Below are 27,943 nucleotides of genomic sequence, written 5' to 3'. Positions count from 1 at the left end.
GCAGGGAGAAAAAAAACAAACAAAAATAAAATGGAAATCGAAGTCAGTTCCCTGCAAACCCACGACGTTAGCTCCCGCGGGATCTCACACAGGAAGTCACACGGGATCTCACACAGGAAGTCACACGGGATCTCACACAGGAAGTCACACGGGATCTCACACAGGAAGTCACACGGGATCTCAGAAGTCACACGGGATCTCACACAGGAAGTATTTCATTTTAATGGCATTTCAAGTGTGTGACGTGGAAACAACGTGATCGATGAAGGAAAAGAAAGAAGACGTGAGTTTGCGTGTTTGTGTTTTTACGGCCTGAATATGTTTTGTTCTTCTGTTTGTTTCTGTTTGATCCTCAGACGTTCATCGACAACTTCAGGAACTGTGAAAGACAAAGTGGAGAGTTTAAAAAAACTCACTAAATGTTCATGTCTCACTCTCCCACACCAAAGTCACTCACTCTCACACACCAAAGTCACTCACTCTCCCACACCAAAGTCACTCACTCTCCCACACCAAAGTCACTCACTCTCCCACACCAAAGTCACTCACTCTCCCACACCAAAGTCACTCACTCTCCCACACTCTCAGATAATCTGCAGAGATTATTATGAACGTGGTTTTACCTGCATCATGTTCATCCTGACACGCCCCCTCTTGGACTGGTCCACAGCCTGGAAAACTCCTGGTTTAACAGAGAGAGTTTATAAAGAGTCAGTGAACACTCCTGATCCTGATCCTGATCCGGATCCTGACCATGTTTTCATACGTACTGAACATGTTCTCCAGACGGACGATGCACGTCAGATAATCGTCAAAGTCGATGTCGTAGTTTTCATCAGCAAATCTGAGGCCGACCATCTGCAGCAGTTTGTTGTCCAGGTGCATCCCTGTGTTTAGAGAAAGGTTAATGTTCTTTATTTGACTCTACTGCAGTTAAATATTCTTTATTATACTTTAATATTCTTTAATATAGTTAAATATTCTTTATTATACTCTACTATACTTTAATAGTCTTTGTTTCTCAGACTCACCTGCAGCTTTGAGTGCGATGCGAAGCTCGTACGACGACATCTTTCCTGAGCGGTCGGTGTCAAAGGACAGGAAGAGCATCTGTAACCATGACGACAGCAGTTAAACCTCAACATGCTAACCAAGCTAACCAAGCTAACGACACCTGTCAATCTGTCAAAGATCAAACACGTACGATCCACTTCTTCATCTTTTCCCAGAAGACCTTGAACTCTTGGAACTCCAGCTTCCCCGTGTCGTCCACCTGATTCACAGTCAAGGAGCAAACAAGACAGGAAGCATTTCAAAATAAAAGCCTCTATCACTGTGTGTGTGAGGAGGATACGTCCATCAGGTTGATGATGCTGTGGCAGGTGCTGAGGCTCAGGCCGTCAAACTTGATCTCTTTACCTGAGGAGTGAGAGAAAACAGTCAGATATCAGTGAAATAAACATGTGTGTGTGTAAATAATAATAATAATAATAATTATAATAATAATCAGAGAGAGAAGTTGAACTCACGTCTGCTCAGAACACCGTTGAGCATCTGCTGGAGCTCCCTCACACAAATGGCCTCGTCCTGCACACACACACACACCAAACACATGTGTATTTGTGTGTATTTTTGTGTGTATTTGTGTGTATTTGTATGCACTGAGGTCATTTCATTCTTACGTCTCCGGCCAACTGTTCAAACAACCTCCTCAGACCTTTCTCCTCGTCTGTCTCATCCTCTGGAGCACTGGGCATGGGAGGCTGAGGAGGATACACTGGGTTAGTGTGAGCACTCACTCATTTACATTTACATTCACTCACTCATTTACATTCACTCACTCACTCATTTACATGTACATTTACATTTACATTTACATTCACTCATTTACATTTACATTCACTCACTCATTAACACTCACTCATTTATATTCACTCACTCACTTATTTACATTCATTCACTCACATTCACTCACTAACTTACGTCTGGTAGGTCAGCGTCCACCTTGGTTCCCATCTCTCTGTGCAGAAGAGTCAGTCAGAATAATGAACGTGTGAACGAATAAACGTGTGAAAGAACGTGTGAATGAACGAACATGTGAATGAACGAACGTGTGAATGAACGAACGTGTGAATGAACGTGTGAATGAATGAATGTGTGAAAAAATGAACGTGTGAACGAATGAACGTGTGAATGAATGAAGGTGTGAACGAATGGTGTGAACGAATGAACGTGTGAATGAACGAACATATGAATGAACGAACGCGTGAACGAACGTGTGAACGAATGAACGTGTGAACGAATGAACGTGTGAACATGTGAACGAATGAAAATGTGAACAAATGAACGTGTGAACAAATGAACGTGTGAACGAGTGAACGTGTGAACGAATGAACGTGTGAATGAATGAACGTGTGAACGAATGAACGTGTGAATGAATGAACGTGTGAACGTGTGAATGAATGAACGTGTGAACGAATGAACTTGTATATGAATGAACGTGTGAGCGAATGAACGCGTGAATGAAAGAACGTGTGAACGAAAGAACGTGTGAACGAATAAACGTGTGACGAATGAACGTGCGAATGAACGAACGTGTGAACGAATGAACGTGTGAATGTGTGGACGAATGAACGTGTGAACGCGTGAACACTCACAGCGCGGGCGCCGCCTTCTCTGAGAAGATCCTGATGATGAAGTCGGCCTCATGATGGGGCTGGAAGGTGGTGGGGACGAGCAGGTAGTTCCCGGGCGGCAGCGTGAATCTCTCGGACACTTCGCGCATGTTGACGTACGTCTTGCTGCGAGCTTTGGACGGATTGTAACGGAAGAAGTCCTTATCCTGTTGGTCCTCGCCGTTCGGAGCCTGAGGAACCAGGTTAACCAGTGAGTGAGTGAGTCATTCATTCATGTGTGAGTGAGTGAGTCATTCATGTGTGAGTGAAATCTGGAATAAAGTCCACGTTTACGCCGACGTAAACTAAAAAACTAACGTGACTTTACGAAAAGTCTTTAAAGTTTAACGTTGATACTTTCAAGGTCTGTTTGTACAAAATAATTTTTTCGGGATCTGTTTTTACAAGATTTTTTTTCGGGTTCTGTTTTTACGAGATTTTTTCGAGGTCCATTTTTACGCATATTTTTTCCGAGTTTTGTTTTTCGGAGATTTTTTTTTCAGGGTATTTTTTTTTACACGATTCTTTTTTCGGGGGCTGTTTTTACGAATTTTTTTCCGGTGTCTGTACGAGATTTATTTTGGGGTCCTGTTTGTAGGTTTTTTTTCGGGTTTTGCTTTTACAAGATTTTTTTTTTCAGGGTCTTTCTTTACAAGATTTTTTTTTTCAGGGTCTTTCTTTACAAGATTTTTGTTTTCAGGGTCTTTCTTTACAAGATTTTTTTTAACCGAGGTCAGTTTTTTTTTTCTAGGTCTGTTTGTACAAGATTTTTTTTTTCGAGATCTGTTTTTACATAATTTTTTATTTCGAGTTCTGTTTGTACAAGATTTTTTTAACGAGGTTTGTTTTTACGAGATTTTTTTCCAGAAAGATTCTATCATCAGAACAGAACCTATGGAACATTTGCCGATGACACCATGGTTTATGTGTCATCTCTTGAATGTTATTATTGACATTAGTTTCCTCTGAGAATGTTTAACATTCAAGCTCAAATGTGTAAAATTGCTTCAAAAGTGAACTCCGAGGAACATTTGACAGTGAAATCCAAATCTTTGGAGACCTCGTAAACGGCGAACCCGATGGTCTCCAGGTCCAGCCCCTCCTTCCTCAGCTGCCTCCGGTTCTTCTGCATCAGAGCGATGACCACGCTGCAAACGTCGTCCTCGTCGTCGGCGTCCTGCAGCTGCAGCTTGAACTGAGGGTTCGTCCAGAACGTGTCTGCGGGTCCGAGAACGACAACAGTTTTTAGACGGAAGGGAAAAAAACAAAAGACTTAAAGGAATTAAAAAGAAAGGTGGAGTTTTTTCTGCCGCCTCACCGATGAAGTTCCTGCAGCCTCCAGCGGTGGAGCCGCGGATCCAGTTCCCCTCGAACATGCTAACCTCCCAGTGGCGTTTAGTGTCGTCGGTCAGGGAGTCTGGGGTCATGTTGCAGATCTCCACTTTGTCGTAGTTGGCTTTAAAATCCTCAAACTCCATCCTGGACTCACACAAAGCACAAACGTGACCAGATTTTAGAGAATCTGCGATTTAACTCCACGAAAGATGAAATATGTTATATTTTAAAAACGCATATATGTAATGATTGAACAAGGTCTTGTAAAAACAGCCCCTGGAAAAAAAATCTCGTAAAAACACACCCAAAAAAATTTCCTAAAACAGATCTTGGAAAAAAATCTCGTAAAAAACAAACCTCGAAAAAAAAAATGTCGTACATGCAAACCTCGGAAAAATCTCTCGTAAAAAAGGAACCTTGAAAAAATGTCGTACAAACAAACCTTGAAAAATCTCTCCGAAAAACAGACCTCGAAAAAAATCTCGTAAAAACAAACCCTGTTATTCAAAAAAAAGTCGTACAAACAAACCTCGAAAAAAACATTATTGTAAAAACAAACCCCGGAAAAAAAATCTCGTAAAAACAAACCTCGAAAAAAAAGTCGTACAAACAAACCTCGAAAAAAAAATCTCGTACAAACAAACCTCGAAAAAAAACCTTGTAAAAAACAGACCTTGAAAAAACCTTCTTGTCAAAACAAACCCCGAAAAAATCTCGTATAAACAAACGTCGGAAAAAAAAAATCTCGTAAAAACAGACCTCGAAAAAAAATATCGTAATATGATTTTGTACTGTACTAGCTAGCTATCCAAATTTCTCTGTCCTCACTCGGATAAAAGGGACGTTATCCGATTTGGATAAAATACGACAAATAAGCTTCACCAAGCTAGAACATGTATATCTTAAATAAATAAGAAAAAATTATATAAAATTTATATATTTATATATTTTTTTCGACTCACCAGAATTCACCGTCCTCCGTTGAATTCTGCAGAATTCGTTTTTTCTCATTCGCGTCCACGTAATTCCACTCTCTGGAGCTGAAGGAGAAGAAAGAACAAAGGAAGTGTGAAACTGCGAAACTGCAGACAGGAAGTAGATGAAGACGTAAAGAGAGAAGAGAGAATTCCTTCGTTAGCTAAAGTCTTACTTGTCGCTCCACGGACCGTTCCACTCTACTTGACCCCAGGGGTTTCTGACCCGGATGAGCTTGACCTTCTGACCTCTGATGGTCACCTGACCAACAAACAAACACATAATGTTTTATAAAATAAGGTTAGCGCCCCCCTAAGGTGAAACCTGAAACCAAGTTGCTCCAAATTCCACGAAATTTGGTGGAAAGATGTCGCAGACCAAGACGAACAAAAAAGTCTATTGAGACCATGACCTCAACTCCACAGGAACAGGAAGTCAGCCATTTTCAAATTTGGCGTCCATCTTGCTAATTCGCACATTTCGTAAATGAACTGAGCGCAATAATCGTAGCAAAGTTGAAAAAAAAAAAGTGTCAATTTGTATTCGACGCATCAGAGATGAAAAGTTACCAAAAGGTCTCGCAGATTCAAAAGGGGCGTGGCCACAGGCATATATCGGAATTTAGGCGAATTTCGACCATTTTAAAACCGATAAACGTTACCTCCTCCACGCCGGTGATGGAGTAGGCGTGTCCTTTCACCAGGCCGGTGGTCGTCTTGGCCTCAGACTCGGCAGAACTGCTGATCTGCGGGAAACGGATTTGAAACAAAAAGGTAGAAAATCAACATCGACGTATATAAAAGGCGGAGGGGATCGGTCGGCTGCGTGGATCGGAGCTTTACATCGATGGAGCATCCCATCATGGAGCCTCTGTCCAGAGCCTTCTTCATGGTCGCAAACAGGTTTCCCGGAGACTTCTTGGTTTCGTAGACTTCGCCGACGCCGCCGGTGAAGTCCTCCATGGCCTCCATGGTGCTGCCGCCCTTCAGCGACTCGTAGCTGCCGTGCATCCTGCGAGAAACGGGGAAAAAAAACAACTTAATGTAGAAAACAAATGTGACAAAACTGAATTTTTTAACCTTTTTTTGCAAAATATTATGGTCTGAAAAAATTCTCTGTGATCAACAAAGATCAATTTTTACTAATGATGTCACTAAAAAATTTATTTGAATTTTTTTTTGTTTTTTTTTTTTGTTTTTTTACAAAAATATGGTAAAATAAAGTCACCATAAATCTTACAAATGTGACGTTAAAAAAACTGTTACACTGATAAAAAACACGACCTACGTTATCATAAAATGTTATTTACCTTTTTTTTTTACAGATTAAAAATTTTTTTTTACAAAATGTTTTTTTCAAGAATTACGATCAACGAAGATTTTTTTATACAAAATGTTACTGAACAAAAAAACTGATTTTACTGAAACATCTGAAATGTAACTTTACAAAAAAATGCAAAAACAGATGTTACAAAAACATGGCTTTTTTTTAACATTTTTCAAGAATTTTTTTTTCAAAAATGCTGCTAATTAGATGTTTTTCTTTTTTTTACGAACATTAACACAATCAGTTATCATAAAAAATGTTGCTAAATTCTTGTAGCATTACAAAATATGACTTAACAAAAATTATTTTTTACAAAAATTTTTGTTTTTTTTCAAGTTACAAAAAAGATGTGGTTTTTAAAAAAATATATTTTTTTTACAAAAAAATGTTTTTAATTTTTTTTTACAAATTTTGTCTTTTTTACAAAAACATTTTTTTTTACAAAAACATTTTTTTTACTTAAAAAAGTTTTTAAACTTTTTTTTTTTTTTTTTTTAAATTAAAATTATTTTATCTAAAAAAAAAGTTGTTTTTTTATTTAAAAATAATTGTTTGTGTGTGTGTGTGTGTGTTCATCGCAGTTTTACTTGGCGTAGGCTTTCTCCAGGAGAGCGCTCCAGAACTCGTCGTTGGAGGCCGAGTGAAGCATGATCAGCTTGTTCCTCACCGCGGGGAGTTTGTCGTCCACGACCACGTCCAACCACTGGTTATGTTTCCAGAACTGAGAGAGAGACAAAGAGAGAGAGAGAGAGAGTCACGTAAAGCTGATAAAACATGATGTTTCTATCACTTTTGTAAACCACTCACTCTCCCACACCAAAGTCCATAGAGTAGACCAGTGATTTTAACATCACAGCACACAGGAGTTCACAGGAGTTGTTGATCCACTGCTGCCTCCATCACTAACTTACAATGACTGATTTTAGTGAATTCAGCTTTTAAAATATTGACTTTAGACTTAACTCAGTGACACAAAGTGACCACACGAGGCAGCAGAGGACCAGCAGCTCCTGTGTCCCCGCGAGCTAAAATCACTGGTTTTCGTGTGGGCTGGGCTTTGGTGTGGGAGAGTGAGTGGTTTACACACTTCAGTTTCCTGTTCTGTCTCACAGTGACATAGAGTTAGTGACATAGAGTTAGTTTTTATTAGATCAGGAGAGTAAAAGCTGTTTTTCCTTCGTCTCAGTTGCTGACAAATACAGCAAAAACCTGAATTATGACTTTAAGGGAGTTCTCTGTGTTTGGCCTCAGGGAGTGTGAGGCCTCAGGTGGACGACTGTGTCTGACCTGTTCCTGCACTTCTGCAAACACACGAAAACATCGAGAAAACAGACAGACGTATAGACTTGTACCTGAAAGTGGAAGATGCCGGCGTATCTGCGGTCAAAGTCCTGGTCGTGAGGGACGACTCGGACCAGAGCGTCTTTCTTCATGGTCAGAGACGCGATGGCGGCCAAGAGCCAACAATCACCTGAGATAGAGACCATGAAAACACCTTCTTAGAGACAACGTAGACTTAAACTGACGTCATTTATCACTCACAAAAGACGTTTCCCTTCCACACCAAAGTCACTCACACTCTCACACCAAAGTCACTCACTCTCTCACACCAAAGTCACTCACTCTCTCACACCAAAGTCACTCACTCTCCCACACACCAAAGTCACTCACTCTCCCACACCAAAGTCCCTCACTCTCACACACCAAAGTCACTCACTCTCCCACACCAAAGTCACTCACTCTCTCACACCAAATTCACTCACTCTCCCACACCAAAGTCACTCACTCTCTCACACCAAAGTCACTCACTCTCTCACACCAAAGTCACTCACTCTCCCACACCAAAGTCCATAGAGTAAACCAGTGATTTTAACATCACAGTTCACAGGAGTTGTTGATCCACTGCTGCCTCCATCACTAACTTACAATGACTGATTTTAGTGAATTCAGCTTTAAAAATATTGACTTTAGACGTAACTCAGTGACACAAAGTGACCACATGAGGCAGCAGAGGAGCAGCAGCTCAATCACTGGTTTTCTCTATGGGCTTTGGTGTGGGAGAGTGAGTGGTTTACAAACTTTAGTTCAGTTTAACACTGAGATAAAGACGTTCTTAAAGACTTTAAAAGCACATAAACATATCAGATGTAGTTTATAACTCCTGTACAAACCCAGCTGTCCTTGACAAATGTCCGTCCTGTTAGCATCGCCCACGATGAACTTTGGGTTTTGACAGATTTCCTGTAGAACGAGGACGGAAAGAAAGAGAGAAAAAACGGCATTTTTTAAAACCCTACGACAACAGGTCAGAGAGGTGCGTTCACATTCCACGCATATTAATCAGCCCATAGACATCCCATAAACAACACAACACGCCACACACAGGCAGCTGAAGCATGTGGGAAACGCCCTGCACTGAAATGTCGTAGTAACTGTCAGACAAACGTGACCGGCAACTTTGTCACCTGGACAGGTTTGACAGCAGGGGGCGCTGCAGACACCCATATCATGAAATAATATTATAATAATAATAATATAATAGTAATAATAACAATTATAATAATATTATAATATAATAATAATACACTATAATATAATAATAATAATAAAATATAATAATAATACTATAATATAATAATAATAATAATAATAATAATAATATTATAATATAATAATAAATAAACGAAGTAATAATAATAATATTATAATATAATAATAAAAATATAATAGTAATTTAATAATAAATAAATGAATAAATAAATAATAATAATATAATAATTATTATAATAATAAGATTATAATATAATAATAATAAAATAAATAATATAATACTTATAATAATATAATAATAACATAATATAATAATAATAATATAAAAATAATATAATAATAAATAAATAAATAATAATAAAATAATAATTATAATAATACGATTATAATATAATAATAATAAAATAAATAATATAATAATTATAATAATATAATAATAACATAATATAATAATTATAATATAAGATTAAACTTAATAATAATTATATAATAATAAATAGAGAATAATAATAATAATTATATAATAATAATAATACATAATATAATAATTATAATAATATAATAATACAACTAGTTATACTAATAAAAAAAACTAGTAATATTAGTTATAATAATATAATAATAAAATAGTAATAATAATAATAATATAATAATAAAATAGTAATAATAATAATAATATAATTATAATAAAATAGTAATAAGAATAATAAAATAGTAATTATAATAATGGGACTAAAGTGTGAGTTAAAGCTGAGATAAGACGTGTTTTACGGCGTAGGCGTGTGAGGGGATAAAGTCTGGTTTCACAGCTTCTGCTCTGTTTACTCTCCACTCTCACACAAACTGGTTCTGCAGCTACAGACGAATAAACACTGACTGTTCCTGTCTGTGCATTAAAGTGCTATAAAACACACACACACACACACACACACACACACACACACACACACACACACATTATTTAAAAGCACCGAAGGCTTCAGAGAAAGCAGAGAAAACAGCTCCATAAACACTGAGAGGTTTGAAAACAAAGGGTTAAATATGTTCATTTAAAGCAGCGATTTAAGTGTTTTTTTTGTTTGTTTGTTTTAAATATATATATATATTTCCATTCCTGCATGTGAATTATTTATCAAAATTAATATCTGTAAACCACTCACTCTCCCACACCAAAGCCCATAGAGAAAACCAGTGATTTTAGCTCACGGGGACACTGGTCCTCTGCTGCCTCGTGTGGTCACTTTGTGTCACTAAATTAAGTCTAAATTTAATATTTTTAAAGCCGAATTTTACAGAATGACCCATTGTAAGTTAGTGATGGAGGCAGCAGTGGATCAACAACTCCTGTCAACTCCTGTGTTGTTGTTGATGTTAAAATCACTGGTTTTCTCTATGGACTTTGGTGTGGGAGAGTGAGCTGAAGGTTTAGGTGACTTAATACTTATTAATCATCATTATTCATGACTTGTCAACGTTAGCTGATAGTTTAGAGTCGATGCAACTTAAGTGACGTATTTCTGGACTTAGTTTAAGTTTAGACAAACACAGAGTAAAGCAGTAAAGAGGAGGAAGAGGAGGAAGAAGAGGAGGAAGAGGAGGTTTTCTCTTTACCTTTGGCCTCTTCCACTCGATGTTGACGGGGACGCTCTGGCTGAAGAAGAGCGAGGAGCCCTGGGCAGGAAAGTCTGGGTCGTCAAAGAGAACTCCTCTCTGCAGACACTCCTGCCTCAGCTGCTCAAAGGACTTGCCGTCGTTCTGAGTGTCGACCGCCTTGGAGCCGGAGGAGCCGCGACCGGACAGAGTGGACTGGAGAGGCATCTTCGTCTTCTTCTTCTTCTGAAGACTGTGGAGGAGACGCAGCAGTGAGGAGCAGTGAGGAGGTGTGAGGAGGTGTGATGATGGAGCATGGACTCACCTGCTGCTCCAGGTCCACGCCCACTCTCTCTCTCTCTCTCTCTCTCTACACAAACAGGTTAGTCCTGGTGAACCTCGCCCCTGCTCTCTCTCTCTCACTTGTTTCTTATCTCTCTCTCTCTCTCTCTCTCTCTCTCTCTCTCTCTCTCTCTCTCTCTCTCTCTCTATGGGCTTGGCCTTTGACAGAAATGAGAAGAATTCATTCCTGAAGTTTCACACAGTTCAGATAAGGAGTTCATGTCATTATACATACATATGTATGTATATATATATATATATATATATATATATATATATATATATATATATATATACAAATATATATTACTGTAAGTAGTAACATTAGATTTAACGGGATATAATAAGAGCACATGTTTGAGTTTTAGTCACTGGATCAATAAGTTTTATTTACTTATTTAACTAAAAAAAAAAAAAAAAAAAAAACCTTGAAATTGAACTATATGTGTTTTATTTAATAATTTAATTGTATTTGCGTTTTATTTACTTATTTAACTGTATTTGTGTTTTATTAACTTATTTAACTATATTTATATTTTATTTAATTATTTAACCACATTTGTGTTTTATTTACTTATTTAACCATATTTGTGATTTATTTATTTAACTGTATTTGCGTTTTATTTACTTATTTTACAAAATGTATATTTTATTTACTTATTTAACCATATTTGTGATTTATTTAATTATTTAACCATATTTGTGATTTATTTAACAATTTAACTATATTTGCGTTTTATTTACTTATTTAACCATATTTATGTTTTAATTATTTACAATATTTGTGTGATTTACTTATTGAGCCATATATACATTTTGTTTAAATATTTACAATATTTTTTATTTATTTAAATATATTTGTTATTTAATTATTTAAATATATTTATGTTATTTAATTATTTAACTATATTTATTTATTTAATTATTCAACTATATTTATTTAATTATTTAACTATGTTTTATTTAATGATTTAACAAGTTTTTGATTTATTTAATTAACTATATTTACTTGTGTTATTTACTTATCTAACTATATTTACATATCTATTTAACTATATTTATGTGTATTATTGAATTATTTAACTATATTTGTTTGTGTGTCTGTGTTTTTGTTGTGTTTCTCAGGAGCAGTGAAGACGTGTTAATGGTCGTAGTTCCTCTTTAATACTGACATGGAGGTGAAAGAACAGGAGATCATTAAACTGAGAATCTGAAGCTGCTTCTGACGAACTGAAAAAGATAGATATATATAAAAAACAAACGTCTCTTCTTTTCAACATAAACCAGTGTTTCCAAAACCCTGGTCCTCAGGGAAACGCTGCCCTGCCGTGTTTTACATGTTACCCTGCTCCAAAAAACACCGCATTCAGATGAAACGTTACATATTTGAAAAAAAAATTTAAAACTCACAAAAGAAAAAAAATAAAGTTTTAATATTGAAATATTAGATTTTGAAATATAATATATAAAATTTATTTTTCAACTTTTGTTAAAAAAAATTTTTTTTAAAAATATATTATGTTTGTCATTTTTTCCAAAAAATTAATGCTTCAACATTTGAGCTTTTTTTCAAAAAAAAAATCCAAAAACGTAATGTTTCATCTGAATCCGGTGTTTTTTTGGAGCAGGGCAACATGTAAAACATGGCAGAGCAATGTTCCGTGAGTTGGGAAACACTGCCCTACCATGTTTTACATGTTGCCCTGCTCCAAAAAACTGATTCAGATAAAAAAAATAAAAAATAAAAAAATTACAAAAGTTGAAACAATAATTTTTTTTTTTTTACATTGACAAAAGTTGAAATATAATATATAAAATATATATTTTTTAAATGTAATGTTTCAACTTTTGTTAAAAAAAAATTCTTTTTAAAAATATGTAATGTTTCAACGTTTGTCATTTTTTCCCAAAAAAAATAATTGAGATTTTTTTTTTTTTAAATGTAATGTTTCATCTGAATCCGGTGTTTTTTTGGGAGCAGGGCAACATGTAAAACATGGCAGGGGCAGTGTTCCCTGAGTTGGGAAACACTGCCATAAACTCCTGAGGAAACCAAAGTTCGGTGGTTAAATCTATGGCTCCGCCTTCCCCTGAGCCGTCCCCGTCAACAGGTTATGGCTCCGTCTTATCCTGAGCCGTCACCAGCAGCAGGTTAAGGCTCCGCCTCCTCCTGAGCTGTCCCCGTCAACAAGTTATGGCTCCGCCTTTTCCTGAGCCGTCCCCGTCACCAGCAGCAGGTTACAGGCCATGAACTGGACTTTGAGGACGCTGCTAACGTTGCCCGTGTACAGCCCCACCAGCTCGCCGGACGAGCCGTCGGCCGGCGTCCCGCAGTGCGAGTTGCGGACGTCCCACACTCGCACCGAGTTGTCCATGGAGGACGACGCCACCAGGCTGCTGTCGGGGCTGAAGGACAGACCGGAGACGCTGTCCGTGTGTCCTCGCAGGTCTTTGAACAGCGTCCCGGACGCCAGGTCCCACAGCTTCACGCGCTGGTCCTCGCCGGCCGACGCCAAGTACTTACCGTTGGGCGAGAAGGCCAGCGCGAGCACGGGGCCGCGGTGTCCGGTGAAGAGGCGCACCGACGCCCCCTGCTGGGTGCTCCACAGACGCACGGTTTTGTCGGCGGAGCCCGTGGCCAGGTAGCTGGAGTTGGGGTGGAACTTGACGCAGTCGACGTCGGCGAGGTGTCCGGCGTACGTGCGCAGCGCGTAGGTGCGCGAGAAGGTCCAGAGGCGCGCGGTGCGGTCGTGCGAGCCGCTGGCGAAGTAGAGGCTGCACGGGCTGACGTCCACGTCCCACACCGGGTAGGCGTGGCCTCGGTACAGCGCCGTGTTGGTGTAGCTGCTCAGGTCCCAGTAACGCACCGTGGCGTCCTCGGAGCACGACAGCAGCCCCGAGCTGTCCGTCAGGAAACAGGTACGGAAGACGGGGCCGCTGTGTCCTCGCAGGGTCTTTGTCTCACTGCCGCACACGTCCTCCTCGCCCACCTGAGGACACACGGGGGACAGAAGGAGGACATAATAAATAATTAATTAATTAATTAATTAATTAATTTATTATATTCATGTTTTTTATTTACTCATTTAAATATACATCCATGTTTTATTTAATTATTTAACTATATTTTTGTATTTTATTGAATTATTGAACTATATTTCTGTGTTTTATTCAATTATTTAACTATATTTCTGTTTTATTAATTATTTGACAATATTTCTGTGTTTTATTGAATTATTTAATTATATATCTGTGTTTTATTATTTCACTATATTTCTGTTTTATTGAATTATTTAACTTTGTCTGTGTTTTATTATTTAACTATATTTCTGTTTTATTAATTATTTGACAATATTTCTGTTTAATTAATTATTTAACTATGTTTGTGTTTTATTATTTAACTATGTTTGTGTTTTATTATTTAACTATATTTCTGTTTTATTAATTATTTAACTATATTTCTGCATTTTATTGAATTATTTAATGATATATCTGTGTTTTATTATTTAACTATATTTCTATATTGTATTAATTATTTAACTATATGTCTGTTTTATTGAATTATTTAACTATATGTCTGCGTTTTATTATTTAACTATATTTTTATTTTATTAATCAACTATATTTCTGTGTTTTATTGAATTATTTAACTGTATTTCTGTGTTTTATTAATTATTTAACTATATTCCTGTTTTATTATTTAACTATATTTCAGTTTTTTATTGAATTATTTAACTGTCTGTGTTTTATTATTTAACTGTATTTTTGTTTTATTGATTTATTTAACTGTATTTCTGTGTTTTATTGAATTATTTAACTATACGTCTGTGTTTTATTATTTAACTTTATTTCTGTGTTTTATTTAATCATTTATCTATATTTCTGTGTTTTATTTGCTTATTCATTTTATTATGTATTTATAAGAATTGCTCAGGAATCTTATTTTAACCGTAATAGCAACACTTCTCGCCGCCTCACCTCGTCCTCCAGGACGTCGCAGGCCAGGTGGATGCGCGACACGTCGGCCTGATGAGGCGTGGCCTTCAGTTTCCTGGCGAGCAGACTCCACAGCTTGACAGTGGAGCTGTCGAAGCCCGCGGCGAGCAGCCGGCTGTCGGCCGACACCTCGGCGGTGTTCAGCATGTGCTCCGTGTGGTGGAAGGCGTAGAAACACACGGTGGTGAGCGAGGGCGGGCCGTCGCGCACCTTCTTGATGCAGTCCTGCAGCGCCTCCAGCGCCGTCTCGCTCTGCGGGATCCCGGCGGGGACCTCCACGCCGTCGCCGCCCTCTGCACCGTCAACGCCCGCCCAGGAGGAGGCGGAGTTTGGCGTGACGGTGGCGCTGCCGCCGCCGCCGGCGGCTCCGTACAGCTGGTAGTCGGTCCGCCTGGACGCGGTGACCTCCAGCTGCAGGTGCGCGCTGAGGGCCCTGCAGAGGGCGGCGTTGTCCTCGCTCTGCAGGTAGCGCAGCAGGTAGGCGTAGGCCGGCTCCGTCAGGTGAACCACGTACTTGTGCTCCAGGAAGGCGCTCAGCTTGGGGTTGGCGGCGGCGTCCTGAGCGGTGAGGACGTGGCGGAGCTGCTCCACGGTGGCCCGCTGCTCGCCGTCCTGGAGGAAGGCGCCGTGGAAGCGGCTGTAGAAACCGTCTACCGCCCCCTTCAGGCCGCAGCGCACCATGTCCAGGTGAAGGTAGACGAAGAGCGGGTAGAGGACGCTGCTCACCTCCTTCGCCCACGGGATCTCCGTCTCTGATTTAGAGGAAATAAAGGACAGCGACAAAAATTAATTAACTAACTTATTAATTCATTAATAAATAAATAAATTAATTAATTAAAGTTGTCTTTTTAATGAACTACTTAATGTTTTCTTTTGAATAAATTAACAAATTAATTAATAAATGAATGAATGAATTAATAAATAAATTAATAAATAAATACGTATATTAATTAAAGTTGTCTTTTTAATAAACTAATTAATTAATTAATTAATTAATGACAACTGACCGAAAAAAAATATGTGTGACGTCATGTTTACGTGACTACCCATTTGTTAAAATGAGTCTCCAAAGTTAACGCTAAACTTTAAAAACAGAGGCAAACATACGAAGTTATTTGTAACGCTGCTCTTTCCTCCAGTTCCACTGTACGCTAACGGCGCTAAACGAGCTAACAGAGCTAACTGGTACATGACTTTTTTATCGGTGCAGGAAAACTTGAATGAAAAGACCTGTGTAAATAATTTGGTGGTTAATTCCTGCTGAAACAACAGCAGACATTTTACGACAATTGTTGTCATTGTTCAACACACACACACACACACACACACACACACACAGACACACACAAGACACACACAGCAGCTATGTGAGGAATCCAGCGAATGCTCTGCTGCAGGAATGTGGAAGTCGTACCTGAGAGGAAGGAGCGCAGTCTGGAGAACTGAGTCTCGTACTGCTGTGGATCTGACTGACAGGGGGCAGCAGAGACCACGTCGACACAACCCGACTCCGTCTGCACTGCTCACACAACCACAGGGAGACAAAGCGTCGTGTTAATTCGAGTGCAATGTTCTTCGTGGTGAAACGTTGCCCTCAGGGTTAGGGAGAGCGAGATGTTACCCGTGAGGCTGGCAGCCATTTCCTCCGCTGACTGGAAGAGTTTGGCTCCCTTCAGGGAGCCGTCAGTGTCCACATACTGCCTCCTCTTCAGGTACTGAGCCACGGCGTACTGGATCTGCTCAGTGCGACCCCGCTTCATGACCTGGAGAAGACCACTTTTCATTTATTGTTCACGCCGACTGGTCAAATATAACATAACATAACAAATATAACAAGATAAAGTAGTTTTCAAATACATACATGGAAAATGTCAGCAAAACATTTTTTAACTAGTCAAATAAAAGTTTTAGGGAGAGCAGAAAAAGTTTTTTCATTATTATTTAAGTTTCTGTCATAAATTAATAAAAAACAATTATTTATTAATTAATTATTAATTAATATTTTAACAAATAATTATTTATTAATTAATTATTAAATAATAAATAATTAAAAAAATATTCTAATTATTTATTTATTATTAATTAATTATTTAAGAAATACGTATTTATTAATTAATAATTAATTAATAATTTAAAAAATAATTATTTATTTATTAATTAACTATTGCAATAAAGAGCTACTACATGATTTTATCATCGTCATTATCCATGAACAAGGAAAATTATTAATACGTCACGTAATAAACAATTTAAGCGTCGTCTTTCTTCCTTTGAATTGCGTTTTGACACTTGCCAATATTTAAAAAAAATTTAAACTCTTTTAATTCAATTAGTAAAAAAAAATTCAGAGTCCAAAGTAAAAAAAGAAAACTACATTCAAAAATCTTTTCATAATAACAACGGGAACGTTTATTATCAACAACTGAGGAAAATCACAATAACAGTGTTTCTGTCACTTTCACTGCCATTTCTACTATAAAACCTAACATTATTGTTTTTAATATTTAACTTACACATGTTCAAGAGGTGGAAAAGTTAGTTACTGCACTGAATAATGTGTTTAAAACGTTTATAAATGTGCAGTCGGTCAAGTGTAAATGAGCCTCCATCCTCTCCACGTCAAACTTTCACACAGAGCATCTCCCCGGCTGCTAACTAGTTAGCCAAGCAACAAGTTTTCGCATTTATAACTGGGTTAAAAACAATAAATTAATAAATAAAACCACTGTGGACATATATGACGCTGAGCATGTGGGTGTACGGTAGTCTGTTAAAGCCTAACCCGAGTCAAACCTTAACCCGGACTCAGAGTTGCCAGGTTCCCACGTTAGCTGAGCGTTACTAGCCTCCGCCGGAGCTAACCGGCTAACTTAGCATTAGCAGCGGCCTGGCGCACTTTCCGCACTGTCAGCGGCTCCGGTTCGGGTTCCGCGGCCGCAACCGGGTCCCAGCGGACGCCCTTTTACTCACTGCATATCGTGCCGAGCTTCTCCCCGTCCCCGGTTGCGGTGCGAGTGACGCGGCGACTGGCTTTTCACGGTCCCCCGGGGTCCAGCTGAAGCTAGGCCGCTGCCTCCGCTCGTGAATCGCTCGGTGGCTCGCCCCGCCCCCCTCCCGCTCGTCATCCACCATCTCCGCGATCTTCTACCCATGCCTGGCTTCGCGTCCATCTACTCATTATGTCTTATACACCACACTGCATTCAAAAACCATACAATTTTACAGCATTTTGAAAAAAAATTGGGAAAAATTGTGAAAAAAAAAAAATGTTCCCCAAAAAAGTATTTGTGTTTGTTTCAAGAACAAAAAGTATGTTCGAAAAAAAAAAAAAAATTTCGGGAAACATTTTTTTTTTTTTTGGGGGGGGGAACATTTTTTTTTTTTGGGGGGGGGGATTAATAAAAAAATATATATGAAAAATTATTGATCAATCAATAACCATCTAAATTCGGCATGTTTTAAACTGTACAATGACAACCAAATAATATATAATATTAATATTTATCTGATGTTAACTTAATGTTTTAAGTGGTTAAGTTGTGGGTGACAGGTCCACTTGGATATAATGTGTTTTTGTAATTGTTCTCTTTGTTAATAAAGATTTTTTTTTGAACGGGCGGGCGACTGGCGATGACGTCACTGTCTCGCGACGACACCGCGCGTTATTCGGAGACCGGAGTGTGTTTGTGTTTGTTGTGTCGCGTCAATCTCGCTCCCGTCGTCGGTTCAAACTTCACCGGGCCGTTGTGAGTCGGTACCCGGTGTCTCAGCATGTTCAGCCCCCGCTCCGCCGCGGGCTCGGGCCGCCGGCAGCAGCAGCAGCAACAGCAACTGAGCCGCTCCGCCGCCCGGAAAAGTGTCTCCGGAGCCGCGAACAGTCTGCTCTTCTCCCCGAGGAGGTCGACTCTGTCGGCGAGGTGAGCGAGACGAACACCGCTGTATTTACACCACCGTGACACTCACATCTGGATTAGTTTACTTACTAGACTGTTTAAAAACACATATTCCACATTAGACCACCTTAGACCACATTAGACCACACATTAGACCAGGTCCAATGTGGGTTAGCTTAAAGCTAAATGCAAGTTCTAATATACTTTCTGGTTTGTTTTCAAAATAATAGTATTTGACCACATTAGTTGTATTTATTACATTAGTTTTTTTCACATGTAGACCACACGTAGACCACATTAGACCTACTCCAATGTGGGTTAGCTTAAAGCTAAATTCAATTTATAACACGCTTCCTGGTTTGTTTTCATAATAATTCTCTTAGACCACACTAGTTTTTTTTTTATTGCATTATTTTTTTCCACATGTAGACCACATTAGACCTAGTCCAATGTGGGTTAGTTTAAAGATAAGTTGAATTTCTAACACGCTTTCTGGTTTGTTTTCACAAAAATTCTATTAGGCCACATTAGTTTTATTTATTACATTAGTTTTTTTCACATTTAGACCACAATAGACCACATGTAGACCACACGTTAGACCACATTAGACATACTCCAATGTGGGTTAGCTTAAAGCTAAATGTAATTTTTAACACGCTTTCTGGTTTGTTTTCACAAAAATTCTATTAGACCACATTAGTTTTTTTCCACATGAAGACCACATTAGACATAGTCCAATGTGGGTTAGCTTAAAGCTAAAGTGAATTTCTAACACACTTTCTGGTTTGTTTTCACAATAACTGTTGTAGACCACAGTTTTTTCACATGTAGACCAGGTCCAGATTAAAACCAGTACTTCTAGACTTGACAAATCTAGATTATCAGAGCAAAGCGAAATGCAATTAAACACAGATGTTATGATTTGTCTTAATTCAATTGTATTAGAAGTATATTATGTTACATTCGTTTTTTTTTTTCACACGTAGACCACATTAGACAAGGTCCAGGTTAAAACCTCATTTAGACTCGGACTGGATCATAACCAGTGAGACTAAGAACGTTTTAAACGCACCGTCAAATTTTTGTTTAACATTGATTATATTTGAAATAATACTGAAAGATAGATGTTTACATTTTAGACCACAGTAGACCAGGTCCTGTGGTGGTCCAGTACACAGCAGTACAACAGCGCTTTGACTACGCTAACTCTCTGGTTGCCAGGTCAACGCCGACCCGAGCCCAGAACCTCGCCGCTACAGAGTCCGTGCACTACGATGTCCAGACCTTTGGATCCTCGCTGCCCGTCAAAGTGATGGAGGCTCTGACCATGGCTGATGGTAAAGAGGAGGAAGAAGTCATCATCTTCATCATTGTCCTGCTGTGTTAAAACTGTTAAAACTACTGTGTGTGTGTGTGTGTGTGTATAGCAGATGACCAGATCTCTGTGAAGGTGCACGACAGCGGCTGGGCCTGGATGGTCTGTGGAGAGAAGCTGATCATCTGGAAGATCTGCCAGACTGCGGTGGCCAAGGTACAGTTCAGCAAAACTTCTCATCGCAGACTTAACCTGACGTAGATAAAAAAAAAAAAAGTATTTTTTCCAAGGTTTTTCTGTTTATTTTATTTTTTTCGAAAAACTTTTTCTCAAAAAAAGACCTTTTGGCAACAATTTTTTTGTGGGGAAAAAAATACTTTTTGAAAAAAAAAAAAGTTTTTGAATTTTTTTTTTTGAAAAATAAAAAATCATTTTGAAAAAAAAAAGGTGAAAATAATATTTTTTTTGTGGAAAAACATCACATTCACATTTAAGAAGCTGAAAATGACATAAACTTGCCTTCTCTCCCGCAGCTGTCGGTGTGTAAAGAGCTCCAGCTGCCCGTAAGCGAGTACAGCCACACCGCCGACCTCGTGGCCGTCAACGCCGCCTCTGCCTCTCTTGAGACGGCCAGCGTTCAGTCCATCTCCGTCCTGGCCGTGTCCACAGAGGGAACCGCTCGCTTCTGGCCCAGTCTGGCTCAGGAGGGCAAATACACGGAGGCGGACGTGGACCTGGGAGACCTCTGTAACTTTGTCGTGGCCGTCAGAGTGAGTCACTCTGCTGTCCTGAATGTTTTATTCCAGTGTCTGTGCGTTGTCTACATCCCTGACTCTTCTTCTTCTTCTTCTTCTCAGGGCGGCAGCTTCGTCTTGACCTCGGTGAGGAATCGCCTGCTGAGGGCGAGCGGCGACTCTTCGGGGAAGCTTCAGTGCCGAGCGCTGCAGCAGGGTCAGGGCGTGCTGTCGGGCATCGGACGTCGCGTCTCCAGCCTGTTCGGGATGCTGTCGCCGCCGGCCAACGACACGGTGAGTCTCAATCTAACATTCTGCTGCACGATGAAGGATTATTTAATCTGTCAGTTTTGTCAAATATAGGACAACATTCAACTTTTTTATCAAATTTAGGATGACAGTTTTTTTCTGTTTTTTTTTAATAAAAAAGGTTTTTTCAAGAACAAAAGTATTTTCGAAAAACTTTTTTTGAAAAAATAAAATTTTGGGGGAAAAACCTGGCAAAGTCAGCCACAGAGGGCGCCATTTTATTTTTTTCAAAAAAATTATTTTCAATTTTTTCAGTTTTTTTTAAATCAAATTTCTTTTTCGAAAAAAAGTATTTTCGAAAAAGTTTTTTTGAAAAAATAATTTTTTTGAAAAAAAATAATTTCTTGGGAAAACATTTTTTTTTAACAAAAATAATTTTTCTGGAAAAAAAACGTTTTTGAAAAAAATGTGCACAGCCAAAACATGTTAATGCGAATGCTAATTTTTCTGCCACATTTTGGTTGACATGCTTATGACTTTTTTGTCAAATATTGGATAACATGCTCTTAGACTCTGGATATTGTCATGAAGTAACTGTGACCCGTCGTCTGGCCGTCCCGCTTCTGTTCTCTCGTCTCTGCAGCTCCACGGCGTGCTGTGGGAGGGCGGAGCCAGCTGCCTGTACACGCTGACCAGCTCCAGTCTGAGCAAATGGGAGGTGGACGACGGCTGGGAGCACCAGCTGCTCAGCTGGGACGTCCGCAGAGCTCTGACCGAGAGCATCGCCGACGCCATCTGGGTCAGTACCAGACACACACACACACACACACACACACAGCTAAGTGTTTCATGTTTCAAATATCTACGTCACGTCTTGACGTGTGTTAGATTGAGATCATGAAACAGGATGTCTTTCCCCACCTCCACCACCAGGGGTCAGAGAGCAACTACGAGGAGATGAAGGAGGGAGCAAACGTGGTGTATCTGGATATGAAGCTCAGCCAGTGAGTGTGTGTGTGTGTTTGTGAGTGTGTGAGTGTGTCTGTCTCTGTGTGTGAGTGTGTGTGTCTCTCTCTCTGTGTGTGTGTGTTTCTCTCTGTGTGTGTGTTGTCTCTGTCTGTCTCTCTGTGTGTGTGTGTGTGTGTGTGTGTCTGTGTGTGTTTGTGTGTCTCTGTGTGTGTTTCTCTCTCTTTGTGTGTGTGTGTGTGTGTGTCTCTCTCTCTCTGTGTGTGTGTCTGTGTGTGTTTCTCTGTGTGTGTGTGTGTGTGTCTCTCTCTCTTTGTGTGTCTCTGTGTGTATGTCTCTCTCTCTCTCTCTCTCTGTGTGTGTGTGTGTGTGTCTCTGTGTCTCTCTCTCTCTCTGTGTGTGTGTGTGTCTAGCTCTCTGTGTGTGTGTGTGTGTGTGTGTGTCTCTGTGTCTCTCTCTCTATGTGTGTGTGTGTGTGTGTGTGTGTGTGTCTCGCTCTCTGTGTGTGTGTGTGTGTGTGTCTCTCTCTCTGTGTGTGTGTGTGTGTGTGTGTTTTACACTTAAAGTAAAACAAAAGAATCGTAAAAATCTACACAATTTAAGCACTAAATGTGGATTTTATATAAATATATCTATATATCTGTGTATCTATAGATCAGGTGTGGTGGTCCTGGCTGCAGCCTGGCATCCCTCAGACTCTCCCTGTCTGTCTTACTTCTGTCTGGTGACTCTTCAGGACAACGGAGCCTCCATCGCTGACCACTTCACTGTGGAGGTCACCAAATACAACCCTCCGTTCCAGGTGAAGACGTGTAACTCTCTAACTGTGTAACTCTGTAACTCTGTAACCATGTAACCGTCATGACGATTCAGTGGTGACTCCGAGCTAACGTTAGCGCCCCCCTGTGTTCCCTCAGAGCGAGGACGCCCTGCAGGCCACGCGGCTGCTGCTGCCGCCGTCGCCCGGCTCCACCGCCTACATCTACACCGACGAGCTGGTGTTCGCCTGCTCCACGGGGACCAGCAGGGCGGCGCCACCCGACGAGAAGATCCTCTTCAATTATCCCGGTGAGGAAGTCGAGCGTGGATCCTCGGGGGTTTGTTTGTCTGTAACACCATTTTTATACAGTCTGTCTGTGTGTGTGTGTGTGTCTCTCTCAGGTGACGGTGTGTGTGGAGGAGGCCTCTGCGCTGACCTCCCCGTCTTCTTCTCTCAGAACAGTGGTCTGGTGGCCGTCGTTGCTCGTGAGAGAGCGTCCATCCTCCCAGAGACCATGGAGGACTCTCTGTGCTCGTCTCTGGCAGCAGCTCCAGAGGTTCATTCTTTTCACATAGAAACACATCACTATATTATATCTATATTTAAATGTTTTATGACGCCTTTTTTAATCTATCTATCTGGTGTTTTCTGAAGGTTTCAGTGATGGAGACTCCGAGCAGAGCCGAGCCTGTGGCTCAGGAGGACAAGGCCAAACTGTTGAAAGCAGCTTTTCTCCAGTTCTGTCGGTAAAACAACAACAACAACAACAACAGCAACAGCTGACTCCTTTAAAAACACACTGTTCTTTATTGTTGTGTGTGAACAAAAACACATCAAAGTCCAGTCCAGTTTAGTCCCTTCCAGTTTAGCTTAGTCCAGTCCAGTTTAGTCTTGTCCAGTCCAGTCCAGTTTAGCTTAGTCCAGTTTAGTCTCGTCCAGTCCAGTTTAGCTTAGTCCAGTCCAGTCTAATCCAGTCCAGTTTAATCCCGTCCAGTCCAGTTTAGTTTAGTCCACTCCAGTCAAGTTTAGTCCCGTCCAGTCCAGTCTAGTCCATTCCAGTTTAGTCCCGTCCAGTCCAGTTTAGCTTAGTCCAGTCCAGTCAAGTTTAGTCCAGTCCAGTTTAGTCCCATCCAGTCCAGTTTAGATTAGTCCCGTCCAGTCCAGTTTATCTTATTTCAGTCCAGTCCAGTCAAGTATAGTCCAGTCCAGGTTAGTTTATTTAGTCCAGTCCAGTCCAGTTTAATCCTGTCCAGTCCAGTTTAGTCCTGCCCAGTTTAGCTTAGTCCACTCCAGTTTAGTCCAGTCCAGTGTCGTCCAGTCCAGGTTAGTTTATTTAGTCCAGTCCAGTCCTGTTTATTCCCGTTTAGTCCAGTCCAGTCCAGTCTAGTCCATGTCGTACCTGTAACAGCTGACTCCTTTGAAAACACACTGTTGTGTTACTGTTGTGTTACTGTTGTGTTATTGTTGTGTTGTGAACACAAACCAAAGTCAGTCTCTCGTCTGTCAGTAACGACCTGGTCGGAGCTCAGACGCTCACAGACGACCTCTTCCCCGCCGACGACGACGCAGAGGAGGGGGCGGAGCTGGACGCCGTGGTCGTTCAGATCAACCTGGACCTGGTGGACGATTACCCGGCGTCTGACCCCCGCTGGGCGGAGTCTGTCCCTGACGGTGAGTCCAGCCAAACAACAACAACAACAACACATAAATAAACAAGTGTCATTAGAGTCAGACTGACGCGGTCTCGTGTCTCTGTTCGTCCAGAGAGCGTTGGCTTTCCTCTCACGTCGCTCATCATCCTCCACCAACTGGAGGACAAGATGAAGGCGCACGGCTGCTTCATGGACTTCCTGCTCCAGGTAAGTAAGTCACAAAAGAAGTTTGTAAACCACTCACTCTCCCACACCAAAGCCCATAGAGAAAACCACTGATTTTAGCATAGATTTTCTCTATGGGGTTTGGTGTGGGAGAGAAACTTCAGTTTCAGTTGTTAAAGTCTGTCTAACAGTGAGATAAAGACGTGAACATGTGACGTAGACATCGCAGAGTCTGTTAGCTAAGTGGCTAACGTCACTTTTCCGTCCTCAGGTGGGTCTGCTGGAGCGTCTCGGTCGCGTCGCGGTGCGCTCGTCTCCCATGGCGACGCGTCTGCTGCTGTGCGAGCACGCCGAGAAGCTGCAGGCGGCCATGGTGCTGAAAAGCCACCACGCCAAGCACGGCGAGCTGGTCAACCGGGCCGTGGTGGCCGCGCTGCAGAGGAGCAACGCCGCCGTGCCGCCCAGTCTCACCGCCGCCGACGTCTTCTTCAGAGAGGTTTGAGACGAGTCCTGTCGAGGAAGAGGAGGAGGAGGAGGAGGAGGAGGAGTTAGTACGACTGATGGAGTCTTCACTCTGACCCTCTGTCTCTCTCAGGTGTCCCAGATCTCCTCGGTGTTCGACTGTCTGCTGGAAGAGGAGGAGCGGAGCCTGAAGGAGAACCCGGTGGACTCGGTGCAGTGGGCCGAGGTCGTCCTCGCCGTCAACAACATCGTCAAAGTAAATCTACGGCGATTTAACTCGTCTCGACTAAGTGTTTGGATTATGTCCTTATTTAACGTGTGTGTGTGTGTGTGTGTGCGTGCGTGTGTGCAGGACATGCTTCAGGCTGCAGGTCAGTACAGGGAGACGAAGGCCTGCATGTACAGAGCTCCTGAAAATGCTGCAGCTGAGCCTGAGTACGTCCCATGGACAGGTAAACGTCGATTTGACTCACTTCATTTACTTCAAATATGAAAAAAAATATATATATATATGTATATATAATAGTTCACTTTAAATCCATTTCAAATGTCACAGTCCAATCCAGTTTAGCCCCGTGCAGTCCAGTCCGGTGTAGTCCAGCCCATTTTAGTCCAGTCCAGTTTAATCCAGTCCAATTTAGTCCCGTCCAGACCAGTTATGTCCCGTCCAGTCCAGTGTAGTCCCATTTAGTCCAGTCCAGTTTTAATCTCATCCAGTCCGGTCCAGTTTAGTCTCATCCAGTCCGGTCTAGTTTAGTGCAGTCTGGTTTCGTCTCATCCAAACCGGTCCAGTTTAGTCCAGTCTGGTTTTAGTCCTATCCATTCCGGTCTAGTTTAGTCCAGTCTGGTTTAGTCTCGTCCAGTCCAGACCAGTTCAGTCCGGTTTAGTCTCGTCCAGTTCAGTTTACTCATCCAGACCAGTTTAGTCCAGTCCAGTGCAGTTTAGTCCCATTTAGTCTAGTTTAGTTTAGTCCAATTTAGTCCCGTCTAGTCTAGTTTAGTCTCATCCAGTCCGGTCCATTTTAGTCCAATCCAGTCCAGTTTAGTACAGTCCAATCCAGTTTAGTTCAATCCAGTCCAGTGTAGTCCAATCCAGTCCAGGATAGTCCAATCCACTCCAGTTTAGTCCAGTTTAGTCCAGTCCAGTCCAGTCCAGTCCAGTGTGTCCATGTGTAACAAACTTGCTTCATTGAGGAAAAAGAATCGTAAATCTGAAGTTTTCGAACCTTCACGTGTGCGTTTGTCTTCCCTCCTCCAGCGTCGGGCGGAGTGGGCGGAGTCCGCGCCGTGATTTCCCGCCAGCACGACATCATCCTGCGCTCCGTGTACCCGCACGCCGACTCGTCGCTGCGCAGCGCCCTGTGCGAGCAGCTGGTGGCGCTGTTGGACATCTTCCTGGGCGGCTACGTGGCCCAGCTGACCTCCCTGCAGCAGCAGCAGCAGCAGCAGCGCCCCCCGGTGGCACAACAAGAGCGCTACAACAGCCTGGAGCTGGAGTACGGACAGCGGCGCTCGGAGCTGCTGCAGCCGCTGCGTGAGTGGACGACTGAGGCGTGATCTAAAGACATTTTGAAGAGTTTTACTCCACGTTTTCAATCTGCTGTGTGTGTGCGTGTGTGTTGCAGTGGAGCTGGGTCAGTACCAGTGGGTGGCAGCACTGGCCGAGAAATACTGCGACTTTGACATCCTGGTGCAGATGTGTGAGCAGACCGACAACCAGAGCCGTCTGCAGCACTACATGGCCAAGTTCGCAGACCAGGTACCAAAGATCTGAGGTTCAGATTTAGACACATTCAGTCCAGTTCAGTTTAGTCAAGTTGAGTCCAATTTAGTCCAGTCCAGTTTAGTCAAGTTTAGTCCCGTCCAGTCCAATTTAGTCCAGTTTAGTTTAGTTTAGTTCAGTCCAGTTTAGTTCTTTTTAGTCCAGTCCAGTTTAGGGAAGTTTAGTCCAGTCCAGTCCAGTTTAGTGAAGTTTAGTCCCGTCCAGTCCAGTTCAGGTTAGGTTATTTAGTCCAGTCTAGTCACGTCTAGTCCAGTTTAGTATTGTCCAGTCCTTTTTAGTCCAGTCCATTCCATTCCAGTTTAGTTCCGTTTAGTCCTGTCCAGTCAAATTTAATCCAGTCCAGTCCAGTCCGGTTCAATTTAGTCCAGTACTGTCCATTCCAGTCCAGTTTAGCTTAGTCCAGTTCATTCCAGTTTAGTCCTGTCCCGTTTAGTCCTGTCCAGTCCTTCTTAGTCCAGTCCAGGCGAATTTAGTCCATTCCTGGCCAGTTCAGTCCAGACCAGTCCGGTTCAATTCAGTCCCGTCCATTCCAATCCAGTTTAGTGCAGTTCAGTCCAGTCCAATTTAGTCCAGTCCAGTTTAGCTTAGTCCAGTCCTTTTTAGTCCAGTCTAGTCCAATTTAGTCCCATCCAGTCCGGTTCAATTTTTTTTATTTAACCAGGAAGGTACCATTGAGATTAAGAACCTCTTTTTCAAGGGAGTCCTGGACTTAGGTCCAGTACTGTCCATTCCAGTCCAGTTTAGTGCAGTTCAGTCCAGTTTAGTCCAGTCCAGTCCAGTCTGGTCCATGTCATACCTGTAACAAACCCCCCCCCCCTCCCTTGTGGTCTACAGAACTTTGCTGACTTCCTGTTTCGTTGGTACATGGAGAAAGGAAAGAGAGGGAAGCTTCTGTCTCAGCCTGCTGCTCAGCATCAGCAGCTGGCCAGTTTTCTACAGGCTCACCAGCACCTGAGCTGGCTGCACCACATCCACGTGCACGACTTCCACAGCGTACGACACGCGCACACACACACACACGTACACACACGCTCACACACACACACTCTGTTAACCCTCCCATTGTGTGTGTGTGTGCAGGCTCACAGGACGCTCTACACTCAGGCCAACGCAGAGACGCGTTACTTTGTGAAGAAGAAGACGCTGCTGGCTCTGAGTAAACTGACGGCACTGGC

General features: G+C 41.3%; 3 protein-coding genes across 5 annotated transcripts in view; 1 reads left to right on the top strand and 2 right to left on the bottom strand.

Moving 5' to 3' along the window:
• Nucleotides 1–5: 5 nt before the first annotated feature.
• On the bottom strand, nt 6–10,679 carry capn9 (calpain 9; the record flags this gene model as incomplete). The annotated part of the gene is made up of 20 exons (XM_083905729.1): nt 6–379; nt 624–682; nt 771–887; nt 1,032–1,110; nt 1,205–1,273; nt 1,355–1,419; nt 1,530–1,587; nt 1,683–1,763; nt 1,984–2,020; nt 2,658–2,866; nt 3,736–3,893; nt 3,994–4,154; nt 4,973–5,050; nt 5,161–5,246; nt 5,647–5,730; nt 5,828–5,996; nt 6,899–7,032; nt 7,664–7,782; nt 8,483–8,552; nt 10,473–10,679. The coding sequence occupies 20 exons, from the start codon at nt 10,677–10,679 to the stop codon at nt 353–355; spliced, it is 2,067 nt and encodes a 688-aa protein (XP_083761855.1). The 3' UTR covers nt 6–352.
• A 2,015-nt stretch (nt 10,680–12,694) lies between these two features.
• On the bottom strand, nt 12,695–17,870 carry taf5l (TAF5-like RNA polymerase II, p300/CBP-associated factor (PCAF)-associated factor). 2 transcript variants are annotated; one of them, XM_083906406.1, is made up of 5 exons: nt 17,760–17,870; nt 16,411–16,552; nt 16,204–16,308; nt 14,772–15,541; nt 12,695–13,783 (listed from the first exon to the last, which is right to left on the bottom strand). In XM_083906406.1, exons 2-5 carry the CDS (start codon nt 16,547–16,549, stop codon nt 12,986–12,988), a joined length of 1,812 nt encoding a protein of 603 aa, XP_083762532.1. In that variant the 5' UTR covers nt 16,550–16,552; nt 17,760–17,870; the 3' UTR covers nt 12,695–12,985. The 2 variants fall into 2 exon arrangements, with proteins under 2 accessions (XP_083762532.1, XP_083762531.1); XM_083906405.1 differs by having other exon boundaries at nt 16,411–16,565; nt 17,760–17,857.
• Nucleotides 17,871–18,483: 613 nt separating this feature from the next.
• nup133 (nucleoporin 133) overlaps nt 18,484–27,943 on the top strand; it is a gene marked incomplete at its 3' end in the record, with an annotated part of 11,974 nt that continues 2,514 nt past the window's right edge. The window contains exons 1-20 of one of the 2 annotated variants that reach the window (XM_083906341.1): nt 18,484–18,706; nt 19,904–20,019; nt 20,110–20,213; nt 20,531–20,767; nt 20,855–21,025; nt 21,624–21,779; nt 21,914–21,984; nt 22,601–22,748; nt 22,864–23,014; nt 23,108–23,262; nt 23,361–23,452; nt 24,214–24,377; nt 24,471–24,565; nt 24,795–25,019; nt 25,119–25,241; nt 25,338–25,437; nt 26,244–26,519; nt 26,611–26,744; nt 27,603–27,761; nt 27,849–27,943. The exon at nt 27,849–27,943 is cut by the window's right edge and continues 41 nt beyond it. In XM_083906341.1, the coding sequence (XP_083762467.1) occupies nt 18,561–18,706; nt 19,904–20,019; nt 20,110–20,213; nt 20,531–20,767; nt 20,855–21,025; nt 21,624–21,779; nt 21,914–21,984; nt 22,601–22,748; nt 22,864–23,014; nt 23,108–23,262; nt 23,361–23,452; nt 24,214–24,377; nt 24,471–24,565; nt 24,795–25,019; nt 25,119–25,241; nt 25,338–25,437; nt 26,244–26,519; nt 26,611–26,744; nt 27,603–27,761; nt 27,849–27,943 (2,918 nt within the window). In that variant the 5' untranslated portion in view covers nt 18,484–18,560. Of the gene's footprint in view, nt 18,707–19,903; nt 20,020–20,109; nt 20,214–20,530; nt 20,768–20,854; nt 21,026–21,623; nt 21,780–21,913; nt 21,985–22,600; nt 22,749–22,863; nt 23,015–23,107; nt 23,263–23,360; nt 23,453–24,213; nt 24,378–24,470; nt 24,566–24,794; nt 25,020–25,118; nt 25,242–25,337; nt 25,438–26,243; nt 26,520–26,610; nt 26,745–27,602 lie in introns of both variants that reach the window. The other variant, XM_083906340.1, reaches the window with a different exon arrangement.

This window comes from Microchirus variegatus, assembly GCF_963457635.1.
Source record: "Microchirus variegatus genome assembly, chromosome: 19".
Classification (NCBI taxonomy): domain Eukaryota; kingdom Metazoa; phylum Chordata; class Actinopteri; order Pleuronectiformes; family Soleidae; genus Microchirus; species Microchirus variegatus.
The sequence above is the reverse complement of the archived record's forward strand: the minus strand, read 5'-3'. Positions and strand labels throughout refer to the sequence as shown.

Coding starts and splice junctions, on each gene's coding strand:
- taf5l (XM_083906405.1), bottom strand. Junction 16,309..16,410: donor AATGGCTGCCAGCCTCACGG/GTAACATCTCGC, acceptor TTGTGTGAGCAG/TGCAGACGGAGTCGGGTTGT. Junction 15,542..16,203: donor ACTGCGCTCCTTCCTCTCAG/GTACGACTTCCA, acceptor CCTCTAAATCAG/AGACGGAGATCCCGTGGGCG.